General features: G+C 39.9%; 2 protein-coding genes across 13 annotated transcripts in view; one reads left to right on the plus strand and one right to left on the minus strand.

Moving 5' to 3' along the window:
* The first annotated feature begins 933 nt into the window (after positions 1 to 933).
* c2h11orf58 (chromosome 2 C11orf58 homolog) lies at positions 934 to 4,875 on the plus strand. 2 transcript variants are annotated; one of them, XM_028004235.1, is made up of 6 exons: positions 934 to 989; positions 1,073 to 1,132; positions 2,491 to 2,574; positions 2,657 to 2,717; positions 2,819 to 2,928; positions 4,352 to 4,875. In XM_028004235.1, the coding sequence occupies exons 2-6, from the start codon at positions 1,079 to 1,081 to the stop codon at positions 4,562 to 4,564; spliced, it is 522 nt and encodes a 173-aa protein (XP_027860036.1). In that variant the 5' UTR covers positions 934 to 989; positions 1,073 to 1,078; the 3' UTR covers positions 4,565 to 4,875. The 2 variants fall into 2 exon arrangements, with proteins under 2 accessions (XP_027860036.1, XP_027860033.1); XM_028004232.1 differs by having other exon boundaries at positions 989 to 1,132.
* Positions 4,876 to 5,583: 708 nt separating this feature from the next.
* LOC114152889 (pleckstrin homology domain-containing family A member 7-like) overlaps positions 5,584 to 24,124 on the minus strand; it is a 141,140-nt gene continuing 122,599 nt past the window's right edge. For 5 of the 11 annotated variants that reach the window (XM_028031096.1, XM_028031089.1, XM_028031064.1 and 2 more), the window contains 14 exons: positions 23,741 to 23,821; positions 20,797 to 20,946; positions 18,792 to 18,893; positions 18,509 to 18,620; positions 17,431 to 17,567; positions 17,147 to 17,341; positions 16,914 to 17,010; positions 15,985 to 16,076; positions 14,764 to 15,012; positions 9,882 to 10,055; positions 9,046 to 9,179; positions 8,816 to 8,949; positions 7,836 to 7,876; positions 5,584 to 6,078 (listed from right to left, as the gene is read on the minus strand). In XM_028031096.1, the coding sequence (XP_027886897.1) occupies positions 7,851 to 7,876; positions 8,816 to 8,949; positions 9,046 to 9,179; positions 9,882 to 10,055; positions 14,764 to 15,012; positions 15,985 to 16,076; positions 16,914 to 17,010; positions 17,147 to 17,341; positions 17,431 to 17,567; positions 18,509 to 18,620; positions 18,792 to 18,893; positions 20,797 to 20,946; positions 23,741 to 23,821 (1,683 nt within the window). In that variant the 3' untranslated portion in view covers positions 5,584 to 6,078; positions 7,836 to 7,850. The remainder of the gene's footprint in view (positions 6,079 to 7,835; positions 7,877 to 8,815; positions 8,950 to 9,045; positions 9,180 to 9,881; positions 10,056 to 14,763; positions 15,013 to 15,984; positions 16,077 to 16,913; positions 17,011 to 17,146; positions 17,342 to 17,430; positions 17,568 to 18,508; positions 18,621 to 18,791; positions 18,894 to 20,796; positions 20,947 to 23,740; positions 23,822 to 24,124) is intronic. The other 6 variants (XM_028031045.1, XM_028031021.1, XM_028031081.1 and 3 more) reach the window with 3 other exon arrangements.

The following is a 24,124-nucleotide window of genomic DNA, read 5'->3' on the forward strand; positions in this document are numbered from 1 at the left end:
GTTCTGGGCTGTAAATAGAAGTTATTGCAGAACCTCAAGTGTTAAAGGAAGATTCGGCCCATTTAGAGTCACAAAATAAACATCAGAGAAAATATTGTAGCAATAATTAGAACCGCAGCAAAAAGCCAAACATGCCACAATTAAATGAATCAAAATGTCCCCAAAGCATCGGGGGACTGACAGGGGCCACCGGGGGATTCCAGGTAGATTCCAGGTAGATTCCAGGTAGATTCCAGGTAAATTCCAGGTAGATTCCAGAGATGGGCATCACAGTGGCTGTTCCTCCAGGGCCGGCCCAAGGTAATATGGGGCCTTAGACAGAACCCCCCTCCCTCCGGAACCCGTCCTACTAAGAACCTCAGCATCACTAACATGTTTAAATATTGATAAGGTGAATCTGTGAGAGGGAGACCAGGTTTATTGGCCCAGTTTAAAATCAGTCACTGATTATTGTTTGTTTGCTGTGATGTATTTGTGAACAAACCCAACTCAAACACAAAGTACACCATATTGTAGTCACGGTAACACAACAATCAAACTATCAAGATGATTCTTTAAACTTTTACAAAGCAAACTTCCTAATTAAATCCTAAATGTACTACCGGTATTTATCCCGGTGGCATTTCACTGGCTTGCCAAGCTATCAAAACCGCCTGGTTGCTCTGTCCCAGGAACACAAATTACTGTTTTCTATTTATTTTCATAAATAGAAAACAGGAATAATTCGACTTCACAAACTGTTAACAGTTAACTAAGCAAACAAAATATACAAAAGTATAATTGTAAAATACTCAGCAAGATAAAGAGTAAACCAGTATGTGTAAGGATTGAATTGCAATTATTACAACTTTATATCATTTGTTTCACAGATGATCAGAGCACGCGCCGCATGTCCACGGTTCATTTCCGCTCTGTTTGTTTTTTTTTCTAGTCGCAACGCAACCTATTTTAAAAGCGTAGAAGAAGACGGTGCAGGAAGTGTCGTCAGGGTGAGTACGAATTGTTGACAAATTCAGCTAGCTCCTGCTTGTGCGGAATAAAATCCCCATTTCCAATTGAACTCGCATTCCAGTGAATAATGACTTCTCCAGAGGACAAACACGGGACAAAACGAGCCGCATCTCCCTCGGAAGTGAGTAAAACACAAAAAGCTGCAGTTATAACTTACAAAACGGGAAACAAAATCACGTTGAATGGCTAGCATCGCGTTAGCAAGCTAGCAGCAAACATCAGCTTTACAGTGAAAACGTGAACACGCCGCGGTCCCAAAATAAAGTTCACTGGAATCTTCTGTATGTTTTTAAACCTTTTGGCAGACTTTGAACATCACACTGCAAGATAAAAAGTAGCTGAAGCGTCTTTAGTGCAGGAGTTGAGGTCCATTTACTGACCGGTTGATAAAAGTTTTGTCGGTAGATGAGATCTGGTGTCTGGACGGTCAAAGTGTTGCTGCTCATTAAAACTAAAGCTCCCCTCCCTACAATATTTTATATGTTTAACCAATTTCCATATATATATATATATATATATATATTTTATTCAAATGTGACCTCACGACAAACCTCTTTAGTATGTATTTAAAATAAATACGATGTAATTCAGATCAGATCCAGATGTTATGGCGGAATTCACTAATCAGTTTAATCTTTTCACGTTTTCTCACCATCTTCACCCTTTATATCAGCTCTATGGTGCAGTATTTAAACATAACTGTTGTATTAGATATAGCTAAATACTCTACTGTGGAAAAGCATTTGGACTCTCTTAATTTCTTAAGCGTTTTGTTTTAGCTTTTTAAAGTGTTTCATAATAACATTTATAATATACGGAACTAAATATGATTGCATTCATTTAAGGAGTTGGCTTTCTCAGGCCAGATTGTTGCCCGATCAGGATCAGGAATTCAGACAGAACCTGTCTGGCAGCATGAAGTTGGCTGTCAGAGCTCAAAAGGAAACGCATGAAGCCCCGCTTCGTGAAATTTTAACAGAAGATGTGAAACAAAGTCCTTGACGACCATCAGTCTGGAAAGTAAGAAGCACTTTGAGAGACTGAGAGAACAAAACAGAGGTGAACGTTCCCAGGAGTGGCCGCTCTGCCAAAATAACTCTGCTGAGCGCCTTGACTCATCCAGGATGTCACAAAAGAACCAAAGATCTAATGTGTGAAACTGACATTTAGAAATGAATAAACGACATGGTGAAAATGTAAGTTTTTCTCTTATGAAAAAACCCCAAATTATTATTAAAGTTTGACTTTAACTTCACACCACATACAAACCAGGTCATGACTGAACATTTCAGTCATTGGCTCTCAAATGACGAGCTGTGGCTAAAGAGTACTTATGATCAAAGTTGACAACATAAATAGCAATTTAAAAAAAAAAAAAAAATTATTTTGACAAAGACACACAAAACTCCCTGATTCCTGAATGAACCTTAGATGACCTTTTGAAGCTGAAAATGAACGTGAATCATCTTCTCTTGGCAGGATGGGTCCACCCAGTGGGCGTCTGCAGATCTGGGAAGCAACGAAAGGAAGCAAAAGTTCTTGCGGTTAATGGGTGCCTCTAAGGTCCGTACGCTCCAGCTGCTGTCAGTCAGATAAAGTGAAAGCAGACAGATAAAATGATTGGTTGTTTTTTTTTTGCTTCCAGAAAGAACACACCGGTCGCCTCGTCATCGGTGACCACAGGTCCACGTCCCACTTCCGTAGCGGTGAGCTTCTTTGTTGCTTTGGCAAAGTGCAACGACTTCCTGTTTGATTGATCCCTGCTTGGGTCCGATCTGTAGCGATCCAGTGTGCGTCTCCTCCTTAGGGCAGGAAGATAAGCGGATGAACGACGAGCTGGAGATGCAGTACCAGCAGAGCATGGACGGAAAACTGTCGGGCCGGGACCGGAGGCACTGCGGTCTGGGTTTCAGCGAGGTGGGGGCTCGCCATGGCTACCATTGTCCAGGAAGATGTAATATACACGTTGATAAATAGTCGAGTATGATCAAGTGTTGCATAGCCATCGCTCACACTGACATTACACTTTAAACGACAACAAAAAGTGGCTAATTTTGCTGCCGTTTCAGTCTCATTGTGATGAGACCAAAGTCTGCAATATAGCGATGTGACATTTACAAACGAGCCGATTCTTCTGAACGGCTCTGTACCATGGACAGAGTCTCACTGTTCTTTGTTTTTGTAATGCTCTGCTCGCGCTGCAGTAGCTATTATTCTATTTTATTAAAAATATATATTTACTTAATCATCGAAGAAGCCTCCAATTGAAGATTAGTGGTGTTGCGGCCTGTGTTACGCTGCAACTATTAGGCTGCATGTTGATAACCTTTAAAAATAAAAATAGATGCTCTCAGACGGAAAAGGCCTTTGAGCTTTAAGCGTCAGAGTGTCATCAGCAGGTTGGAACAGATTTGCAGAGGAGTTATTTTGTGTGCAACGGCAGTGTCTTTAACGCTGTAACCCAAAATAACTCAATTAGAAGTGTCGCTACACGGCGGTTATACACATCCATCTTAACAGTGGTTATCACTGTTATGCTCTGAACACGGTAAAGGCGGCGGCAGTTCACGAAGTAAACATCATTTACAACGGAAACATTACTAATACGGAATTCATTGTGGTAATTGATACATAACAGGACCCAATAACATAAAAGTGTATTATTAACATCAACAGCTTGCCTGCAACACAAAATAACTCAGAAGTGTTGCTACACAGCGGTTATATACCTCCGTGTCAGCAACGTTTATCTCCTAGCAACGGTCATCTTTGTCGTTGTTGGAGCGATACTGACCCCTACTATGTCAAACTGTGACTGGTGATGATTAATGTAATGTACTCCCTATTTTTATGACCAAAATTATCAAATCTTTCTGATCTAACCCCACAACGAGTAAATAAAAGAAAAAACATGAAACAATATTAATTTATATTGACTATTACACCAATGTGGCCTATGTGCTACACCTGCTCTCATTTGTAGAAGCAGTTAGTTCTACATACATGTACACTCTTGTGTTTTCATTAGTGCTAATTTCATTAGTGTTTGTATTGACATTATTATCATATGATTCCTCAGTCAATATATTAACATTTTTCAATTCATACCCGTCTGTGTGGTCTTCATTTTCACATTTGTCATTTTTGTTTCCTCCCCATCTGCCTGCACGTTTACATGGTCGCTGTAGTTCAACTTGGTGGGGTTAGGTCTTTCAGGCATGCACTTTTCTTTATGAACCTGTTCTCTGTGGGTCATGGAAAATTATTGAAGGTCATGGACTTTCTTTCTAAATATCAGTGGGAACCCTGAAAGAGCTTTCTTTGTTTTTCCTCTGGTCAGCCACAGCCAGAGCCGGTCATCTCCCCGCCTGCAGACTCTCAGACAGAAGCTGCTAAACCAGAGGAGTCGATCAGTGAAAACCAACACACAGAAGCTCAGGAGGAAGATTCCAGCCCAGAGGAGAAATCACCAGAACAGGAGGAGCCCGGCTCAGACGACCAGCCCAACGAAGGGAAACAAAACTACAAAATGGCCTTCGTTAAATCATTGTAGGAGGGGAGAGGAGCTAGCTTTTTTATTCTCACATCGGGACAGTTTGATGCTTTTCGTTTCACTTTAGGACATCACTCAATTCTCATTTGTACTGTCTGATGGGATGCATCCTGGTGTGCATGTGCTGAAAGAATCTAGTCTTAAGGCTTCAGAAATGTTTGTTTGATGTTGTAGTGTAAGATTATGCTATGACTGGCAAATGAACCTGTTTTTATTTCACTTGGAACATTTTAACTGTCCTGTTGTCTGCCTTGAAATGTACTGGATGAAACAAGATTATTTGCCATTAAATGTGATTTGTGTAGATATGACTTGTAGTTTTCTGTTATTTGGAGGCGTTTGATCATTTTAAAACAGCTGCTGTAAGAGGAAGCTGTTACAGCTCACTCATACGTGAGTTTGTATTCACAAACTCACAACATTTGCGAGTTTTGCGATATTTATTTGAGAATCTAATTTTGATTTTATATGTGATCTATTAAAACATTGGGTTTGATGCGCTTTAAGGTTGCAATCTTAATTCAGCAATACCTCTAGGGCAGGGGTGTCAAACTCCAGTCCTCAAGGGCAACTTTTAGATGTGCCTCTGCTGCACCACCTGAATATAATAATTAGATTCTATTCAGGTGATTCTGGAGCAAGATTCTGGAGAACTGATCTACACAAGGAGGTGGTAACTAAGCCATTTCATTCCAGTGTTTTGTACCTGTGGCACATCTAAAAAGTGTAGCACAGCGGCCCTCGAGGCCTGGAGTTTAACACCTGTGATCTATACTCAGAGTTTAAATATGGAACCTGCAAAAACACTGGATAGATAAATCCAGAGTTATGAAATATGAATGAATAATAAAATATGAGAAAGTATGGAAACAAAGATATGTTCCCATACTGTATTTTGTAGAAGTGAAAAATAGTTAATTTCCAGACTGTGTAGAAACTCACAAGCAAAAGATAAAAGTCTACTCTTTTGAAGAGAGGTAATCTGAAAACACTCTTAAAAATAAAAGCACATGACAAAACAACGATTTATCTAAATATTTATTTTAAGTAGCCTGACATTTTTGTGTTTAAATTATTTGACATTCTGACAGTTTTATGACAGGATTGATGAAAAAAAAACCCTAAAAAATAAAGAAAAGCATCTCAATCCACCTGGCAAACAAACTGGTCACCTAAACATTCCCACTGCAATCCGAGCGCGTCGGTTCTGACTTTTATCTTGAAAATCCAGAACAAACGAACGCACAAAAAAGTTCGGTCATTTCTGATTCACCATAAAATGTGCAAGGTAAGTGCAGAAGCAATGAAAACGTAAAAATCTGTGATTCAAAGAAAACAGCTTCAAAAATGTAATATTAAAATTATATTAAAAAACCCAAAAAACAATTTGTTTTAATGACTGAATAAGTTAATTTGATGAAAAATGTCGAGCTCCTTCTACGCGCCGCTTCCTGCTGTTGGACAGAGAGTCCCCTCTGCCAGTCCTGTGGGTCAGTGCTGAGCAGCAGCTTTGGCTGAGGAAACAAAAACAAAGTCAAGTTCATTTATTTAGCACAATTCAGCAACAATCATGCAAAAAGCAACTGTGACACAAGCGATAAACAGGAAACCTTTTGTCAAATGCCATCATCAAAATCATCGAGCAAATAGATCAATCAATGTTCAAGGGTTCTTAGTCTTCGTTTAAAGGAACACAGTGTTCCAACAGTTTTGCAGTTTTCTGGAAGTTTGTTCCAGATTTGTAACTTTTCAACAATATATAGGAGCTTTAAGGAGTTTTAAGTAAATAATTCCTGATGGAAAAAGTATTAGTACCACTGGAAAATTATTTAACTTATAACAAGACATTTCCCCCCACGTTATAAGTTAAATAATCTGCCAATTAAAGTTTTTCCATCAATATTAAGGAATTACTCACATCTTGCTGAAAAGTTATTAGTAAGTTAGTTTTGATATTTTCAAATGTATGAAGACATTTCGCATTAGAAACTTGGAAGAAAACTTTTATGAAGTTTGTTGGTCAGATTAAAAGTACCTTTTGAAAATAACATCTTAAAAACAGGTTTTGATTAAGGCTACAATATATTATTAAAAATAGTTTTTTTTATTGATCTGATGTAAGATTCTAATTTTAATGCCATAGTCTCATTACCTATACGTGGAAAATTCTCATAATAGTAACACCCTGACACACAGCCTGCACCAAAACACCAGCTGAATCCAAAGGACCACAACAAAGGAGTCTCTTAAGAAGTTCAGCCTCTCCAGTTAAAGCAGCAGGGAGGAAAACTTTTCACAAAGACTTTCTATGAAGCCTGAGGCTAAACAAAAATGGGACACTGGTTAAATTGTAAGACTACTATATTTTCTGGATTATCAGTCCCTCTGGAGGATAAGTTGCATCAGTCAAAAAATGTCATGAAGAGGAAAATATGTATACAAGTTGAACCTAACTGTAGGTCACAAGACCAGCAAAACTATTAATGAAACGGTGACTTCTAGTCCAGAAAATACGGTAATTTAGAATCGATTCTGGATTATAATTGGGAACTTGAGCCTCTATAGGCCACTGGGGGCACACCAATAAATCGGTCCACAAATCGCCTCTGATTTCCATCATTGCAGGAGATAGACGATTGAAAGATACTTCCAATCTGGAGCCGATCTCATCCACTGATCTCATCTACGTTGGCAAGCGTCTGAAAAATCAGCCAGTCTCCTTTTTCTCTGCAGTGACAGAGGGCTGACTGACAGACCCGCCCACCAGGTCACGTCTGCACATGTGCAGTTAACAATAGTCACCAACTAATTTCTTTCAGGAAAAAAAATTGGTCTGGCCAAAATCTGCAATCGGTGCAACCCCTTGATATCACTACCTCTTCTAACCATATCCTCACTGATAAACCTCAGCTTTCAGGAAGGATTAGAAATAAATGTGACGTTAGGGTCTATAAAATAAATTCTTTATTGTTGTGTTTTTAGCTCCTTTTGACTAACCTGTAAACAAACTGAACACGACTCTTACATGTTAAACAAGCTGAGAAAGTCTTGGTGAAATCCTCCCCTGAGGCTCTTTGACGAAACAAACACCCAGCAGACAGAAACCCGGGGACGTGCACAGATGGTGAATGTTGGGCTCATAAAGACGCCATCTTCAGCAGTCTGACATCTTTATGTCAGCCATCTGTGCTCTGTCCCAAAAAAACAAAACAAAAAACACACCACAAACCGAGCATGATCCCAACACAGAGGAAGGTCAGGGTGTGTGTACCTGGACCGGGCCGTCTCACCAGCTCTCCAGCCACTCAGTCCCTACACACCAGGAACAACGACACGGTCACACTCTGAGACGGCCGAGCATCAGAGTCTGTCTGAACACACACCTCTGTGCCGTTTGTGTTTGCAGTTCTTGTAGATGTGTGGTCATTCACCACTAGAGGGAGCTCTTTCCAACTTTACAACTATTAAGCAGCAGTAGATAACTTTTATGGGAAAAAAAAACATATATATATATATATATATATATATATATATATATGTTTTTTACATATTTAAATTGTCACAACGTCCTGATGGTTAATATAAAATACTGAGCTTGGTCAGCTAATTCCAATTCTAATGAATGCTAATGCTAGTTAGCATAGCCACTGATGACAGAGGAAAAAACGGTTTTCCTGGATTAGCCACTTTCTCCACCACTAGAACAGCTGGAGCAGCAGGGTGGAGGCAGGGTTGTGCAGCACGTACACGAACACAATTGTCAGTGCTAAGACCCTCCCCCTGGCTCTGATTGGTTGTTTCTGACAGAGTGGTATATTTCCACAGATGGCATGTTATATTGTCAGATCATAGTGACACTTCAATATGTAAAAAAAACCCAACTTATTTTCAAAAAGTTTCCATCAGAATACTAAACGTTCTGAAATGTTTTTGGATGTTTCCTCTTTATGTACATAAATTCACATTAAAAGTTCTCTGCAGCGTCACAGTAAAAACAGATTTTTATAAACCAATCCTTCGGTCCACCCGGGCGTTTTTCACAGCTGAATGGTTGCCATGGAGATTGAAGGATTGTTTTTTCTTTTAAACATGTATGAAAGAATCGAGGCAGTATTCCAGGTATGTTTTTGATGAGAGAATAACATGTGCATAACATGAAAAGATGTGCAGCTAAAAATAAGTAATTTCTACATAACACTGCCCCTTTAAAGCACTTGTACATGTAACTAACTAACTAACTAACTAACTAACCTGCGACCAGTTTACTCTTGCGTGAAGCCTCTGAGGCCAGCGCGTAGGAGACGCTCATGATCCTCTCCTGCTCCTCCATAGCGGAGTCCAGCTCACTGAGTTCCAGCGATGCTGACGGCTGGATGTTCTGGACACTGGAGGGGGAAATAAATCAAAAAGGGTTTTTTTATGAATGAAGTGCAGCCATGTTGGATTAGGTGAGTTCTCCCAGCAGACTGAGGCGAGGATACCTGGACCTGGTGAGAAGGTTCTTGATGCGTTCCGCCCGCCGGCAGCGTTCCTCCAGCTCCTCTGGGCTGAGAGGCTCCTCCGGGTCCGACTCTACGTAGCGCTCCGGGATCAGAACTTTGTCCGGCTTGGACAGCTGCATGTTGGACGGACACACAGAGAAACGCTGCAGTAGCTTGGATTTGATATTTTTGTAAAATTTTGTTAATCATTACTGAGGTCGAGTCACTGCGAGTTATTCTTTCTCCTGAGAGTTTTGCTCTTACGTTTTTTTTGTTTCTTTCCGGACAGTTTCTACGGTTGTGTAACCGTGGCAACAATGCATTGCTTTTCAACAGCAACACATTGGGAGAGGACGATCGGCGTCTCAAGAGCCTGAGTAATAATACGTGAACTACGACCCTGAATCCCAGAGGAGTTGAAAAGGAGAGAGATATTTTCAAATTCAAATTTTTTAATTCGTGAAATTGTTCTCTGTTTTATTTGAACAAACAGTAACAACAGACATTTGTTTTTTTATTTTAAATCCAAATTTTAAAACAGACATTATGTCGAGTCCAACAACTTCAGTGTTCTGCTGTTTTCTTAAACTGTAGACTAAGTTTCAAGCTTTTACATGAATCGTTTTGGCAGCTTATGCAATATAAACCCCTTAAGTCTTTGACAAATTTCCACCTGGGGGGCAATAAAATATATTCTCTTCTATTCTATTTTCGTGAGATTGTGTTTAAATTGGCAGCCGGATTTAGAAAAACTAAGCAGTGAAAAATACACCGGTGCCGTTTTCTACTGGAGCGCCTGGCCCCTAAAGCGCCTGCGCGCGGCCCTGCTCCCGTACCTCCCGGCTGATGTCCAGGTCGTAGTCGAGGGGCTCCAGGTCGGTCTCCTGGACACGCCTGGCTGTGACCGTCAGCCACTCGCCAGAGTCCCTCGTCTCCCTCTCTCTGACCAGATTCAGGCCTTCGTCGCTCTGACCTTCAGCGCCAGGTCGCTCCTGCTGCCAGTCGAACACCTGCAGAGGGGAAGGAGGCGGGATCAGCCAACCAGGACTGTAGTTATAACCTCCCCCCCGAAAAAAACAAACAAACATGTTGAGCTTCCGTTATTTTAAGCTTCATGTGCTTCATTCTGGGTTTAAGCCATTCGGAATGGTTTAATTGATTAGATAAAGCTTTTTACATGAAAGAACAAAAATATCTGCTGTCGGGTCAAAAAAAAGGTAACAAATGTTTGGTAGTCTTAATTTGTATAGATACGAAATGCAATTTTAGCTCAGACTTAATGATCTAAAAAAAAACAAACATCAGTTTTCTTGAAATGAGATGTTTTTAGAACATTTTGAAGCAGAAAAATGATCAAATTGTCAAGAAAATGTATCTTTATCTCACCGAAGGTGACTCCTAATTGCTCAAATTGAAAACCAGTTTGAGTAAGCATTAAATGACTTCACTGCAAAATCAAAATCTTACAATATGTTTGTCTAGTTTCCAATTTAAATATCCTAGTAAACTTGAAATAAGGCAAAACTCCCAAGTAGCTTTTCAGCTTGTTTAAAGTCAGTATGGATAAAAAGTCCTAGTTTCACTGTCAGATTACTTCACTTATAACATGGGAAAAATGTTGCTATAAGCGAAATAATCTGCTTGGGGAACTATTATGTTTTCATCAATATTAAGGAATTATTGACTTTAAAAAAAAGGTCCGATATCTTGCTGAAAAGCTACATGCAAATTAGTTTTGTTTTAATTCAAGTGAACAAAGACATTTGTTCACTAGACCAAAAATACTTGGTAACATTTTGTTTTTGAGGTGCTAAAGGAAGCCGACATGCAGTAGTAGAGGTTTAGGGAGCCTAAATAAAGTTCACACCTACAGGATCAGAAGATGTTTGAAAAACACCAAATGGAGGAAGTCAGCACACCGGTACGTCCTAGCTTTGTCCAGCTAGTCCAAACGCACACTAAGAACACCTACCGAGGAGCGCTGGGGTGTGTGTGTGTGTGTGTGTCTGTGCTGCTGAGGGGTACTTGTGAGGAATCATCCCAGGAGCATCAAAGCCATGCATCCTTCCCACTCCTGCAGCCTGCAGAGCCAGATCTGTCGGAGCGCTCGCATGCTCAGAGTAACGCTGCGTCCCATGCCTTCCATGTGTTCAGGAACAAGAAAACACACACACACACACACAGGAGAGAGAAAACCATGCACACACCCGCCACCACCTCCCCGCCAGATTAAGAAGAAAACAGGCAGGAGGAGCTTAAGAAGCAAGAAACTCTTTATTGAGTGCAAATCTCTACATGATAGAAAAGAAGGAGGAGAAAAAGAGCCGCTGCTTCTTCAATTACACAGAATTAGACGGCGGTCAGCGGGTCACCTCTGTTAGGGGTTTAGCTGTCGCTCTGTTTGATCTGATGTAGTGTGTTGTGTTGGGGCGGGGGCATGAAAACGTTACGGTGGGAACACTTTGAGTGGACGTCAGTGTCATTAGGGAACAAATCCATGATAGGAGAGTCCAAACTCTGTCACATGGCCCAAAGCGATCAAGTCAAAACCTGTAACTTTTCAAAAGTCTTTGCCTTAAAGATCTTTGAGTGTCTAAATGCTGCAATATCGTCTTGATTTATCCGTCAGATTCTCTAGAAATCAAATATTAATATATTAGCTCTAATTGTTGATATAGTTATCAATACAACTGTTGATAAAAGTTACATGTGATCACGATAAATGCATTTTACTTTTGAACTTGAATATGCAGTATATGCAATAAAAGACAGGATGAAAAAGGCAAATATCTCCACACAACTGCAACCTCCAACCAATCAGATTCTTAGAACATGATGTTGCGTTAACGAGGGGACAGTTTCAAGTTTGAAATGGTCTGTGAGTGTTTCCTAAATGGGTTCAGTGGTTCTCAGCCTGAAAAGTTTGACAAACTGCTCTGGATGATACCAATAATTCTGCTACTGCTAATTCTGTTTAGCATTAGCATCTTTCAGTGAAAGACAACAATAGCGCAAAAAAAGATGAGTTTATTTTACGGTAATACTTTTTACCCATGTTTACCATAAATGTGACACTTTATTTTGTCATTGAAAAGCAGCCGGGCTCCTTAAACCAGTCCTATATATTCATAATGCATAAAACACAGTATAGGCCACTTGAAGAAATACTCCAGTCTGGGCATCCAACCTCGAAACGAGTCGCTATTTTCCTTACGGAGTCAAACAACAAAAAATGACCAAAGAGATCGTCGTACAGGACGAGGCTGCATGAACTAGGCCGTTAGCTCAAAATGAAATAGAAACGTTTAATGCTGGTGGAGAACAGCACACAATAAAATATACTCTGGTGACATCATTAGAAAGAGGTGAAAAATTAACAGCACAACTTATTAAAAAAAAAAAATCATATATTGCTTATTGTGACAGTAATAAAAACTATAGAGCTTTAGAAAAGTTTTCACACCTTTGACAGGTTACAAAATCAAACTTCAGCGTGTTTTATTGGAGCCTTTATATAGCACGGTGACACGAAGCAGTGCATGATGGGACGTCAGAGGGAAATTTTTTAATGAAAAAGAAAACTGAAAAATATGTAGTTTTTAATAATGAAGGACATTGTAATATTTTAGATAAATATAACCAAATGTGAAATGATTGTGTAATTACTATTTAATGATAGTAATAAGAGAAAATCCATATTTTCTCCTTAATATTAGTAAAAATCAAACATTTAAATATTAAAATAAATTTTAGTCCTGGTGCCTGTTTTCCCATTTAACATTTTTGATCTAAACCTAAAACTGAAATGGTAATTTCTTCTTTGTTGGTGTCAGATACATTTCTTAAGCAATGTATCTATCCATTATTTTTTAAGTAATAGAAAATCTTTTCTATTTTCAATTTCAAATAGAAAAGATGAACGCTGATTTCAAAACACGCTTTTATTCTAATCTAAATTAATTTGAACTATTTTGCAAAAAAGCCTGTCAGATGTGCAAGACTCTCAAAGGTTTTCAGCTGTAATAGTGGATAAAACACTGTAGGCCACACTTTTCAGACTTTTCTTGAGCCTTTTTACGGTCGCTTCATAACAACGCACCGCTTTGTGTTGGTCGGCCATAAGAAATCCCAATAAAACCAGTAAAGTTTGCGGTAGTAACGTGACAAAGCGAGCAAAAGCTCAAACGGCATGAATACTTTTGCAAAGCCCGTCAATTTCTGCTCAATTCACAGCAGATTTGGTGGTTGTTAGTCTGTAACCATGGTGCCAGCCTGGCTGTTAATGTTATTAAAAATGTGTGAGTAAATTCATTCCATTAAAGCACGCTAGCATTGCTAGCATACCACATTAAACCCAGAGGGGGAAGTGTTACCTGTAAGCTAATCCAGTTTCTAGATTAAAAAGCAGCAGTTTCCCTACGTTTCCATGACTACGATCTGTGAGTTTGTAACACAAGCCCTACAGCTGGCTCTTCCATCATTCCTACGCCACTCTGAGAAGTCTTAAAGACGGACATTTGGGATAAAGGCAAAAATGATCGTCAACAAACCAAGGCACTTGGATTTGATTCAAGGAAAGGAAAGCAGGGAGGTGCGGGCATGATGTGCACGACGGCGTACAAGAGCCGTAGTAGATAGAAGAGGGAAGAGGAGTTAATTTTGGCCAAAAAAACCTCAGAAATTTCTAGATAAAGCTCAGAAATGTTATAGACGTAACTTGGAAATTTCTGAGATCGGAAAGTCAAAAATTTGCTCGGTAAAACAGACATTTTTGAGATCAGAAAATTTTGAGAAGAAAAACTTGGAAATTCCCAAGCTTCAAAAGTCAAGAATATTTTATTTCAAAGTTTTATTCTCCAACTTTCTGAGTTTTTATAGCAATGTTTTGCCTTTTCACACTCAGAAATTCCCACGTTTTGTCTAGAAAACTTCTGAGATTGATGTAAACATTTCTGAGATTTTTTGGTGACAACGTACTCGTCCGTTTTTTGTTGTCCATCTACAACATCCCGAACACGCCGTCGTACGATTTGTGCCACTAGTGTCGCATCTTTCTTCATTTTACATATATTTTAAATCAACCTGAAAATTTGGGATTTTATTCTTCCCCAACATATCATTCAGTCCTCTATATATATATGCTCTATATACCAAATCTATACAAAATAGAACTTTACAACTATATACTGAAAATATCCCTCGGGTAATAAATAAAAGCACATATATATATGTATATATATATATATATATATATATATATACGGCATATATATATTATATATATATAGTCTCTCTCTACTTTCTGGTGATTACAATGGAGAAAAGAAGTTAAAGCGATGCTTCTTTCTCTTCTTTATGTTTACATTCAGAATTGTGTCAGTGAGGTCCCACAGGTGGGTGTCGGGGAGCGGGTGGGGGGCAGTGGTATTTTAGCTATCTTGAAGCCCTGAAGCTTTAAAAAGAAAATTAAAAAAATAAATCTGTCCGTCACTGAGTGGTTCCCCCGGATTGATTCGTCTCCCAGCGTTTATAAAGCATTAACCAAAGCAAGTCGGCTGTTAGTGGGAGCTGCTACCACGGAAGAGCGCTAAGTCGTTAGCATCCCTGTTAGGTTGTTATGTGGCTGGAGACTGGAGTGCTGTAGCAGCACTGAGGGTGGAGCCGGTGCTCCGTGTGTCTGCTGCTGCTGCTGCTGCGCTGCAGGGAGGGGTAACGTACGGAGGGGCTGGAGGGCAGCCGGGAGGACGCCGACGACGAGCGCTGAGACCCTGATGTCGCCGGGCCTGCACCGCCGGAGCGCTCGCCGTGGCTCAGGTTCCTCTTGCGATCGCGGACCAGCGCCCTCTGGTGGCGCTTCATGCGCTCCAGCTGCTCCTCGGCGGTCATCCGGCCTCGGGTTTGGCTGCTGGGGGGCGGGCCGCCCTCTGTGGGGGACGACAGGCGCTCAAAGGCGCTTTTGGGTCGGTCCTGAAGAGACAGCGGTGGAGGAGAGAGGGGCGGGGGAGAAATGGGAAATCTTCTTAGAAATGTTCCATTTCAAAATTCCATACTTCAAGACTTAAAGCTGCAGCATGTGACTTTTAAAAAAATATATCACCATGTTGTAACAGTACAGTATGAGACAAATAAACTGCTTAAAATATCAAACTCCCCTGCCTTCTCCCAGTGCCAACTAGAAACAACCAATCAGAGGCAGGAGGCGGGTCTTAGCGCTGCCACTCACCCTTTTTGTGGCACTGCCCTTTTTTTCTCCCCTGTTGTATCTCTGTTGCTCTGCAGCTAGCCTTGAATGCTAAGGCTAGTTAGCATGTCCACCGATGATGACAGATAAAAGGTTTTCCTGTAAGTTGTTTCTCTTTCATTAGCACATTTAGCAGAGAACATGAGATAGATCGACAGTGCTAAGACCCTCCGCCTGGCTCTGATTGGTTGTTTTTAGTTGGGAGTGGTTCACTTCTTAAGACAGCAACACTAGCTCAGGGAGGAAGTGGAGGCATTTCTAAACCATTTAAACAATAAAAATAATACAATTTCATTCTGTTTGTTTTTCAGTTATTTGATTGAGTAAAATATTTTTTTGGGGGGGTGGAGGAGAGAGCTAATAGGGAACCAAAAGTGACTGCAGCCGAGGGGCCCACATGCTTTTAAATACGGCCCTGCAGGTTTGTATCAAATGGCTAAAAGTTAAGGAAACAATCAGTGAAAGCATAATTTTAGCAATCTCAGGTAACTTAGGCTGTCATGGTTTTAACTCTGTTTCATGTGGTTTTGCCATCCAACTCACCATCTGCAAACTCTTGGCATTCTAATCGTCAGATCTTCTGCTTTTCCTGTTCAAGTTTTGTCTTGGTTGAAAAATGTTGGATTTAGACCTCTTCTAACACTGACATAAGTCTGTTCACGTTGTCTTGTTTTCTACATGTGCCGTAACAAACTGACCTTTGGTGCAGCGCTGCCGGGAGCCCTCCTCAAGGTGACGTAGGACGAGATGGAGTTGGATTGGTCCAGCCGAGACGTGGTTCCTAACAAACCTAGTTGAGAATGACAGAACCAACAATCATGGGTTTAGTTCAGCTTTATTTTTAGAAAGTAAAAAAACACAAAACAAAAAACATGTATAATTGTTCTTCCACTTTGCAGTTATAAGCCACCAATAATCCTCCCTCAAAAAATAATACTTACATTTTAAAACATTAGATATAAGATATTCATTTTATAAAAATGAATATCTCCGCCACGTCATTTGAAAAAATGATGTTGTACAGGTGAGATCGTTTTCAGAAAGGTTTCCATCTACATGAACATCCGCCCCGAGTTTTAAACATGCCAAACCCATAGGGGGCAGTGTAGGTAGCACAAAGCTAAAACCTGTCAGCCAATCAGATTTCTTCAACCATGGGTCCAGGACGTTTAATTGTGTCAACAGATACTGCTTTAAATAACATATTAGAATATAAAGTTACTAAAACACAAGATGATGCTGACTGAAGTTGTGTTGAATGAGATTTAGGGTCTTGTGTTGAAGACCGTAACTCTCAGTTTTTTCATGTATAAACACAAACACAAATACAGAGTTTCCTCAAATCTCCGCTTTAGTCAGAGTTTTTATAAACAATCATTTTGAGAGATATTAAACTGAGTTTCCGTTTGGATGAAAGGCAAAAACGCATAACAATGTATTAATTTCCCCAGATATCTGAGTGCGTTAGGACTAGGCCTAAGAGATGGGCAATACTGTTGAAAATTTTTTATTCCATGTAGACATAACACCTACTTAAACACACAAATACATGTCAAAGTGTTGTTTTTCTTGCATGTAGTGATTAAAAGACCTTGGGTCGTTTCTGCTCCAAGGTGAAGCATATTACCTTTGCCTGGGTAATACTGGTAGTCGGCTTCAGACGCTGTGATTGGCTGACTGCTTCCTGGCAGCTCTGGTTCGCTCAGGTATGACCTCAAATCAGTCTGAAACAGAAATCAAAGACGGGCTGAGATGCTAACGTAGCACCTCTATTACCCTACACAGATTAACTGTATCATATCTACATGAGCAAACACTGTGTAGAAGGCTCCCCACTTTAGGAAAAATGAATGACGATACCTTACAGTCTCCATTGGCAACGTACTGGCCGCCCTCCCTGTCCCGCTTCCTCTCGTCTGACTGCCGTTTGAGCCCTCGCACCGATGTGTGGCGGATGACAGAGGCCTCCTTGGGGAGCGGAGGCACCACGGGGGGCGTCTCCTCGTAGTCATAGAGACGAGGCAGCGGCGGCCTGGGCGGGGCGCCGTCCTCTGCCTGTACGGCGGTCGGATCAGGACGGTTACAGACTCGTGGAGGAATTTTGTGGTGTATTCTGTTTGCAGAGGGCGAGGATGGACACTCACCCACTTTGGCACGGTGCTGTGAGGCAAAGTGTGGGAGATGGAGCTGCGGGGGGGAGGCTGGACCTCCGCGCCGCCGGAAGGCACCGCCTGGTCAGACACCGCCTGGTCAGACACCGAAGGCACTAATCTCCTGTCTGCTGAGGCGTGTCAACACAGAACGCTGTACGCTTAGACAAAGGTGGGATGAAAATGGCATTTTTATGCTATGCTAAATCAAAAGAGGCTAATTTCATGTATCATACACCCTCATTTTTCCTCCAGTTTTGCTAAAAAAAAAACAAATATGACTGGGCTGTGAGACTGATGTGATCACATACAGTACATCTATGTTAGTAAGCAATAATTTGTGGTGCGTGCATTTGAATGTCACACAAGTTTGCTCAATATTAAACTGTCACTCCACACTGACTGTCGTACACCTCAGGTATGAAATGCCAGGAAGGCCAAAAATGCACAAAAAAAAATCTGAAAGACATACTTTGCATGTTTTTTGCATGCAATGTTTTTAACGTTTTTAACGCTTAAACAATTGTGTTCACAACTTAAGCCGTATGAAAATGAACCACATAATCAGCCAATCACAGATGGTCAGGTAACGTCTGACATCACAGACATTACAGAACAAGAAATTAAGATTTAAGAAAAACAAAAGTTTAATACAATTGAATTTGTAATGTAAAAATATGTAGCTGAGCACAACTTTCTTCTTCATAAAATCTAAATAAAAATGGAGTAGAGTCCAATCTTAGTGGCTGTAGGATTTATCCTTTGTCTTTGGCAAAAGACAAAGGAACCATATCTCCTGAAGCCATATCTCCTGCTATTGCATGACTTATGTTTGTTTTGGCTGCATCTACCCAAAATGCCCTACGCTATAGTCCACTTCCTGCTTTTGAAGCAGTGTTTGATCCGCTTGGCTTTCACATAAGCATTGGAACCGCACCAGAGTTCCCTTCAACCGAACTAAGACCTAAGTTTCTAGACGGACCAGGGGACTCAAAGAAAGGAATAGGCAACACAATATTAGAGAAGCTTTCATTAGCGACCGCAATGTCGTCTGCAAACAGACGGATCTCACCTGGATTCTGAATAGAGTCCACAGTTATCTTGTAGTTGGCTTTGCTGGCGCTAAGACCACCTATGACGTCCTCAATCCTCCACAGCTCCCGCTTCAGTTCAGCCTTTTCCTGCTGCATTACAACACATGCAAACAGACAGAAGTTTTTTCTACTAATTTTACCTTTTTTTTTTTTGTGTATTGTGGTTTGCACTTTTGTTCATTGGGGTTGTGGAAAAGCAACATTCAGAACGGCTGACATGCTGAGGGTTTTGTTCTTTTAAAGGGCAGAAGGAAGTCCCACCTGAGACGTGTCACTGTGGGTCATGTGTGCCTGCAGTGCCAGCCTTAGCAGCTCCACTGATTGCTCCAGCCGGCTGTATTCCTCCCACGCACGCGCCATTTCCTGCAAAACCCAAACAAACACACGCTCTTCAACCATTTGGTTAGCATTTGAAGCAGGATTTGTGTGCACAAACTAAAATATTTGAGTTCAAATATTTTTAAAAAAAAATCTACTAACATATAAATGTATAAAGGAAATAGGGATGCAACCAAGTTATTTTAGCTACCGATTAATCTATAGATTGTTATGACAAGTAATCAATTAATCAGATAAAAAAATTTCAAATATTTTATTTAAGCTTTTTTTATGCAATATTGGAAATACATTATAGCAGTGGTTCTCAAACTTTTTTCAGTGATGTACCCCCTTAAAGATATATTTTTAGTCAAGTACCCCCTGACACGGGCAAAACATTTTTGGAATAAAAAAGAGGTACAGTGCTGTAAAATCACTGTCTGATTTATTAAAGCCAAACAACTTATATCAGTGAACCTGACAAATACATCCATATTGCAAACATTGCATGGTTAAACAAAAAAGAAAAACAGAAGACGGTGACCACCAGGAAGGTATAAAACCAGTCAAAACTGAAATATGCAAAACGCTGCTAATTTATATTGGTCTCTGTAATGGTACAAAATTAAATATATACATAAATAACTAAAATGTGTTCACAGAAATAAATCTATAACTTAATTATAAATAAATTATATTTTGTTTACAAAATAAATTAACTTAATAAATAAAGATTTGCTCACAAAAAAAAATAAACGTTACCTCTTCAAGGATCAAAAAATAGAAGATTGCACTTTAATCACTTTGCATTGAATATTTGATTTGATTTGAACAGTATGTAACAGGCAGTGATTTATGAACAGGAAAAAAATTACTCAGTACATTTTAATGAGAAATATGGGCTTGCACCTCACTGAGGATCTTTGTCATTCTTGGTGGCAGGGAGGCAACTGCAGTGATCAAGCTCTTCTTCTGTTTCTTTGCTTTGTTTTGATCAGCATCATTGCTGAGAAGGAGGCCTCACATAAATATGTGGATGCAAAGGGTAGCAGCTGCTCCAAGACTTATTATGAGGAGCCTACTGATTTTTTAAAAATATTTTGAAAAAAAATGTCATGTTTACTTTGTCCCTGTGTTCAATGTACTGTTGTGGATAGTTGACTAAATAAAAAAAAAAAAAAAAAAAAAAAAAAAAAGATATTTTGAAAAGCTTCACGTACCCCCTGCAGTACCTCCACGTACCCCCAGGGGTACACGTACCCCCATTTGAGAACCACTGCATTAAAGGATGGAAATGAAAATATAATTTGATTCCTTTTTTTAAGTTAGAAAATTATTCACCTAAAATGCAACAACAGCATTTCTTTAGTGAACACAATCATTTGTAGTAAAGGCTGAATCTGCAGCTAAAATCATCCCAACATCAACATTTGAAAAGCTCAGGCCTGCTTCACTTACCATCACTTCAGCACAGACTTATCTGATGATTGTCTTTTATAATATGTGGGTAATAATAAGCACTTAATAGGAGATTCTTTTTTGCAGAATTTGATCAACCTGTTGAAGCTAAAATTATGACATTTGAGGATTTTGGGGTAGAACACATTTACAAAGAAGGTTTTTTTTGTGCATCTCAAATATATATGTACATACTTTTCGTACAGTTTTGTCTTAATTAATTGCTCTGAGAACGTTGTGCTTTTAGAAAATTGCCCAGTGTTGAGTCTGAATGCTCCAACTAACGATTAATTACCAAATTAGATGACGATTAATTTGACTAACCATCGTGATTAATCATGATTAATCTAACTTAATCCAACTAATCACAATTAATCCAACTAATTGTAATTAATCCAATTAATTGTCTCAGCCCTAAAATTAAACATTACCATTTCCAACAAGTCTAGCACTATCAGTCGACTGCGACAGACACAGCAGACATGAATACCGTTGAGACGCGGGAGATTTGGGCCCTGATGGTCACCAGGTCCTCCTGCAGCAGCCTCTGCTGGTTGGCGATCTTGTGGACATGAGCTGGCTGCTCCTGGTATTGCTCCATCTGCTGGTGAGACACGTCAAGCACTCTCTCCAGCTTGTCCTACAATGGGAGAGGGGTTGAGCAAGTTATCTTATTGGTTGTTTTATTCACCGATAATGCATACAAAACAAACATTACAGACGAGCAAACAGAGGCATCGATCTACAAAATAACCGATTAGAGGGATGAATAAAGTAATTCTATTCTATTCTATTCTATTCATCCCAGCAGGGAAATTACTTCGCAGTTACAGCATAGAGACGAGACACAATAACAACTACCACTGAGTAGTAGTTGTCTATAAATTGTAAAAATATGAATGCTGTTAATATAAAAAGCAACTTAAGAGCAGTCCTTGCAAAGATAAAAAAAAAAAAGAAAAACAAGAGATGTTTAAATATTTAAATGTCCACTTTCACACTTTGCACACATGAGTTCTCAAAAGAAAATACATTTTATCTGTGGATAACAAAAGGCTGATGGAGCAGTGCCTCAATCTGTAGTAGTCTACAGCTTATTTTGTCATTTGAAAACGCATGCAAAGAATAAATTATTGTAGGTCACATTGTTTAACACTGGGAGTACCAGGGTTTTCGACCTCTCCCCTGACTTACCGAAACAGGGCCAAAAGGCCCTGAGTCCAAACTGACGACTCTGATGGCTCAAATTAGCATCCCTTCTTCAATTGTAAATGTGGCCGTTGACCGTCAGGCCAGAATGTAGGAATGTGAATAGTCCATGTTGGGGGTGGGTATCTATTAAACCTACAGGAGATCAGATCTCCTGTAGGTAGTGCTCTTCAGTTTAGTTTTGAAGCATACATGAAGTGTTTTTGGAGAGATGTGACCTTTTGCAGCTGATCCATGATGTTGTGCTGCATTATCCAGGTCATTTTGCCAAATGTACATAGAGTTTGCAAAACATACAATCTGTTTCAAAAAATATGCAAAGGTTTTTCTAAAATAAATTAGTAATGTTTTTCTTTTAAATAAAGCTAAGTGGGTTTAAAATGACAGTTTAGAAATAAACTAACCAAATTAATTGTGTTGATCCACCTCAAAAAAATCATGCAAAAAGTGTAAGCAAAAGAGATCTGGGAGACTTTGCACATGCAAATTTGCATGCAGCCTTTTGTGCTGTGGAGGATAAATAGGTGACTGCTTCACCTATTTAGTTCACAAGAACTAATGGCATTTATTTCAGTCATAATCTTGCGGGGGGTGACCAAGGTTCCATCACTATGTGACAGCTGGTCAGCAAACCTGGCAAACATGATTGACATGGCAGCACTGAATGCACATGTGCTTTATCAGGCATGCATTGGGGTGCAGGAGAGACGGGTGGACTTCCTGGTTGAGCTTGCAAAAGAGTTCGGTAACTCTCATGTGAGTGAGAAGAAGGCACACAAGGAGAAACTGCTTCGGCAACAACCTTCCACACCCAGCTCAGGCAAAAGGGCGAAGTGTCAGGTCAACCATCGATGCAGGATGCGTGTCCTGAGGCCGAAACATCATCAGTGACCCCTCACACCTCCACCATGGACTGTTCTCCCTGCTGCCCTCTGGAAAGAGGTTCCGCAGCATCCGGTGCAGGTCCACCTGGTTCCGAAACAGCTTTTTCCTACTTGCCATCAGACTGCTGAGCTCTTAACTGGACTGCACTCAAAAACTGGTCTCCACTTTATACCTTGCACATGTACAGAGCTAAATAACTTCTATTTTACTGTCAGTCCTGCACTTTATATTTTATATTTAGATTTATATTCATATTTTATACTGTATTTTATTTTACTCACAACATTGGAACCTCAAACATTGTCCTGAGCCGTATGCAACGAAATTTCGTTCTGTATACACCCTGTGCATTGAAAATGACAACAAAGTCAGTCTAAGTCGAAGTCGAAGTCTAAGGAACAATTGTGCAACTGTGAGATGCGTTGAGGCCATTACCAGGGTACTTCTAAGGTAATGGCCCTATTTACTGAACAAAAGCACCTGCTAGATAAGATCCTTCAGGTCAATCGACCCATCTCTGGGGTCCAAAGGTAGAAATGTTAAATGACCTTTCTCTGGTACTTAAAAAAAAGAGAGAAAAATATTAATAAATCTATAGGATATATATATATATATATATATATATATATATATATATATATATATATATATATATATAGAAGTACTTTGTTTTATATATTCTTTTTTATAAATATATAAAAAATATATATTCTTTAAAACAAATTAATCTCTAAGTTGAGGAGAGTGTTGTTCCACTAAGAGGACATGTTGGACTGAGACATGTTGAGAAGCTGGACTGTGATGAGTTAAAACCGCCTCTAGAGGGCAGCATTTCACTAAGAAACATCCCGACTCACTACAACAGCTCACCAGAATGTCACTGATTCGATCTCCTCAGACTAATTTATGACATTTAATAACAAAAACCCAATAAAGTTTGATGATTCTTGGACATTGGTGCTGCTTTCCTTCCTTTTAGAGGGAAAAAAATAATTATTTAGGGGTGCTGTGTTGGCACAGGGGTTAAACATAACACACATAAGGAGGCCTTAGTCCTCGATGCGTCCGTTGCAGGTTTGATTCCCAGCCTGGTGACCTTTGCCACATGTCTACCCTCTCTCTCATTACCCACTTTCCTGTAAATTCACTATCAAATAAAGGCCAAAAACAACCGAAGAAAAAGAAAAAAAAAAAGAAAATCATTATCAAGAGAAAAAAGAAACCCTCTACTTTCTACTGTAGCTGCATTTGCCTCTGAATTATGTCAGATTCATTTCATCTTTTTTTAAAAATTTTTTTAACCAGCGTAATCGTGGAGTTGCGTTTCAGAGACGGGTTACCTTGTCGTTCTTCAGGGAGCTGATCCTGGCCTCCTGGTCCTTCAGAATCTTGTCCTGCTCACATAAGCGACTCAACTTCACCTGCAGGGGGAGAAGCAGAGCTGGGTGGGCATGCGCTGTTTACCCAGATGAAGTTGCTCTCAAGGGCTAATCAGAGTGTCTGTGCGTCGACTTCTGATAATGAAGTGGCCCTCTTACTTAATTAAAGCCATGTGTCTGCAGCTGCTCTGACTGCACACAGAACAGAGGGTCAGGGCGTCAACGGTGAACACCAAGAGCCGCTTTTAATGGGTGAAATGGATTGATTATTGAATATTTACCATGCGATAACTCCACCTGTCTGGTGCAGATGCGTTAGAAGATGTTCACTTTACAGGAACCGGC

Source organism: Xiphophorus couchianus, chromosome 2 (genome assembly GCF_001444195.1).
Source record: "Xiphophorus couchianus chromosome 2, X_couchianus-1.0, whole genome shotgun sequence".
NCBI classification, from domain to species: Eukaryota; Metazoa; Chordata; class Actinopteri; order Cyprinodontiformes; family Poeciliidae; genus Xiphophorus; species Xiphophorus couchianus.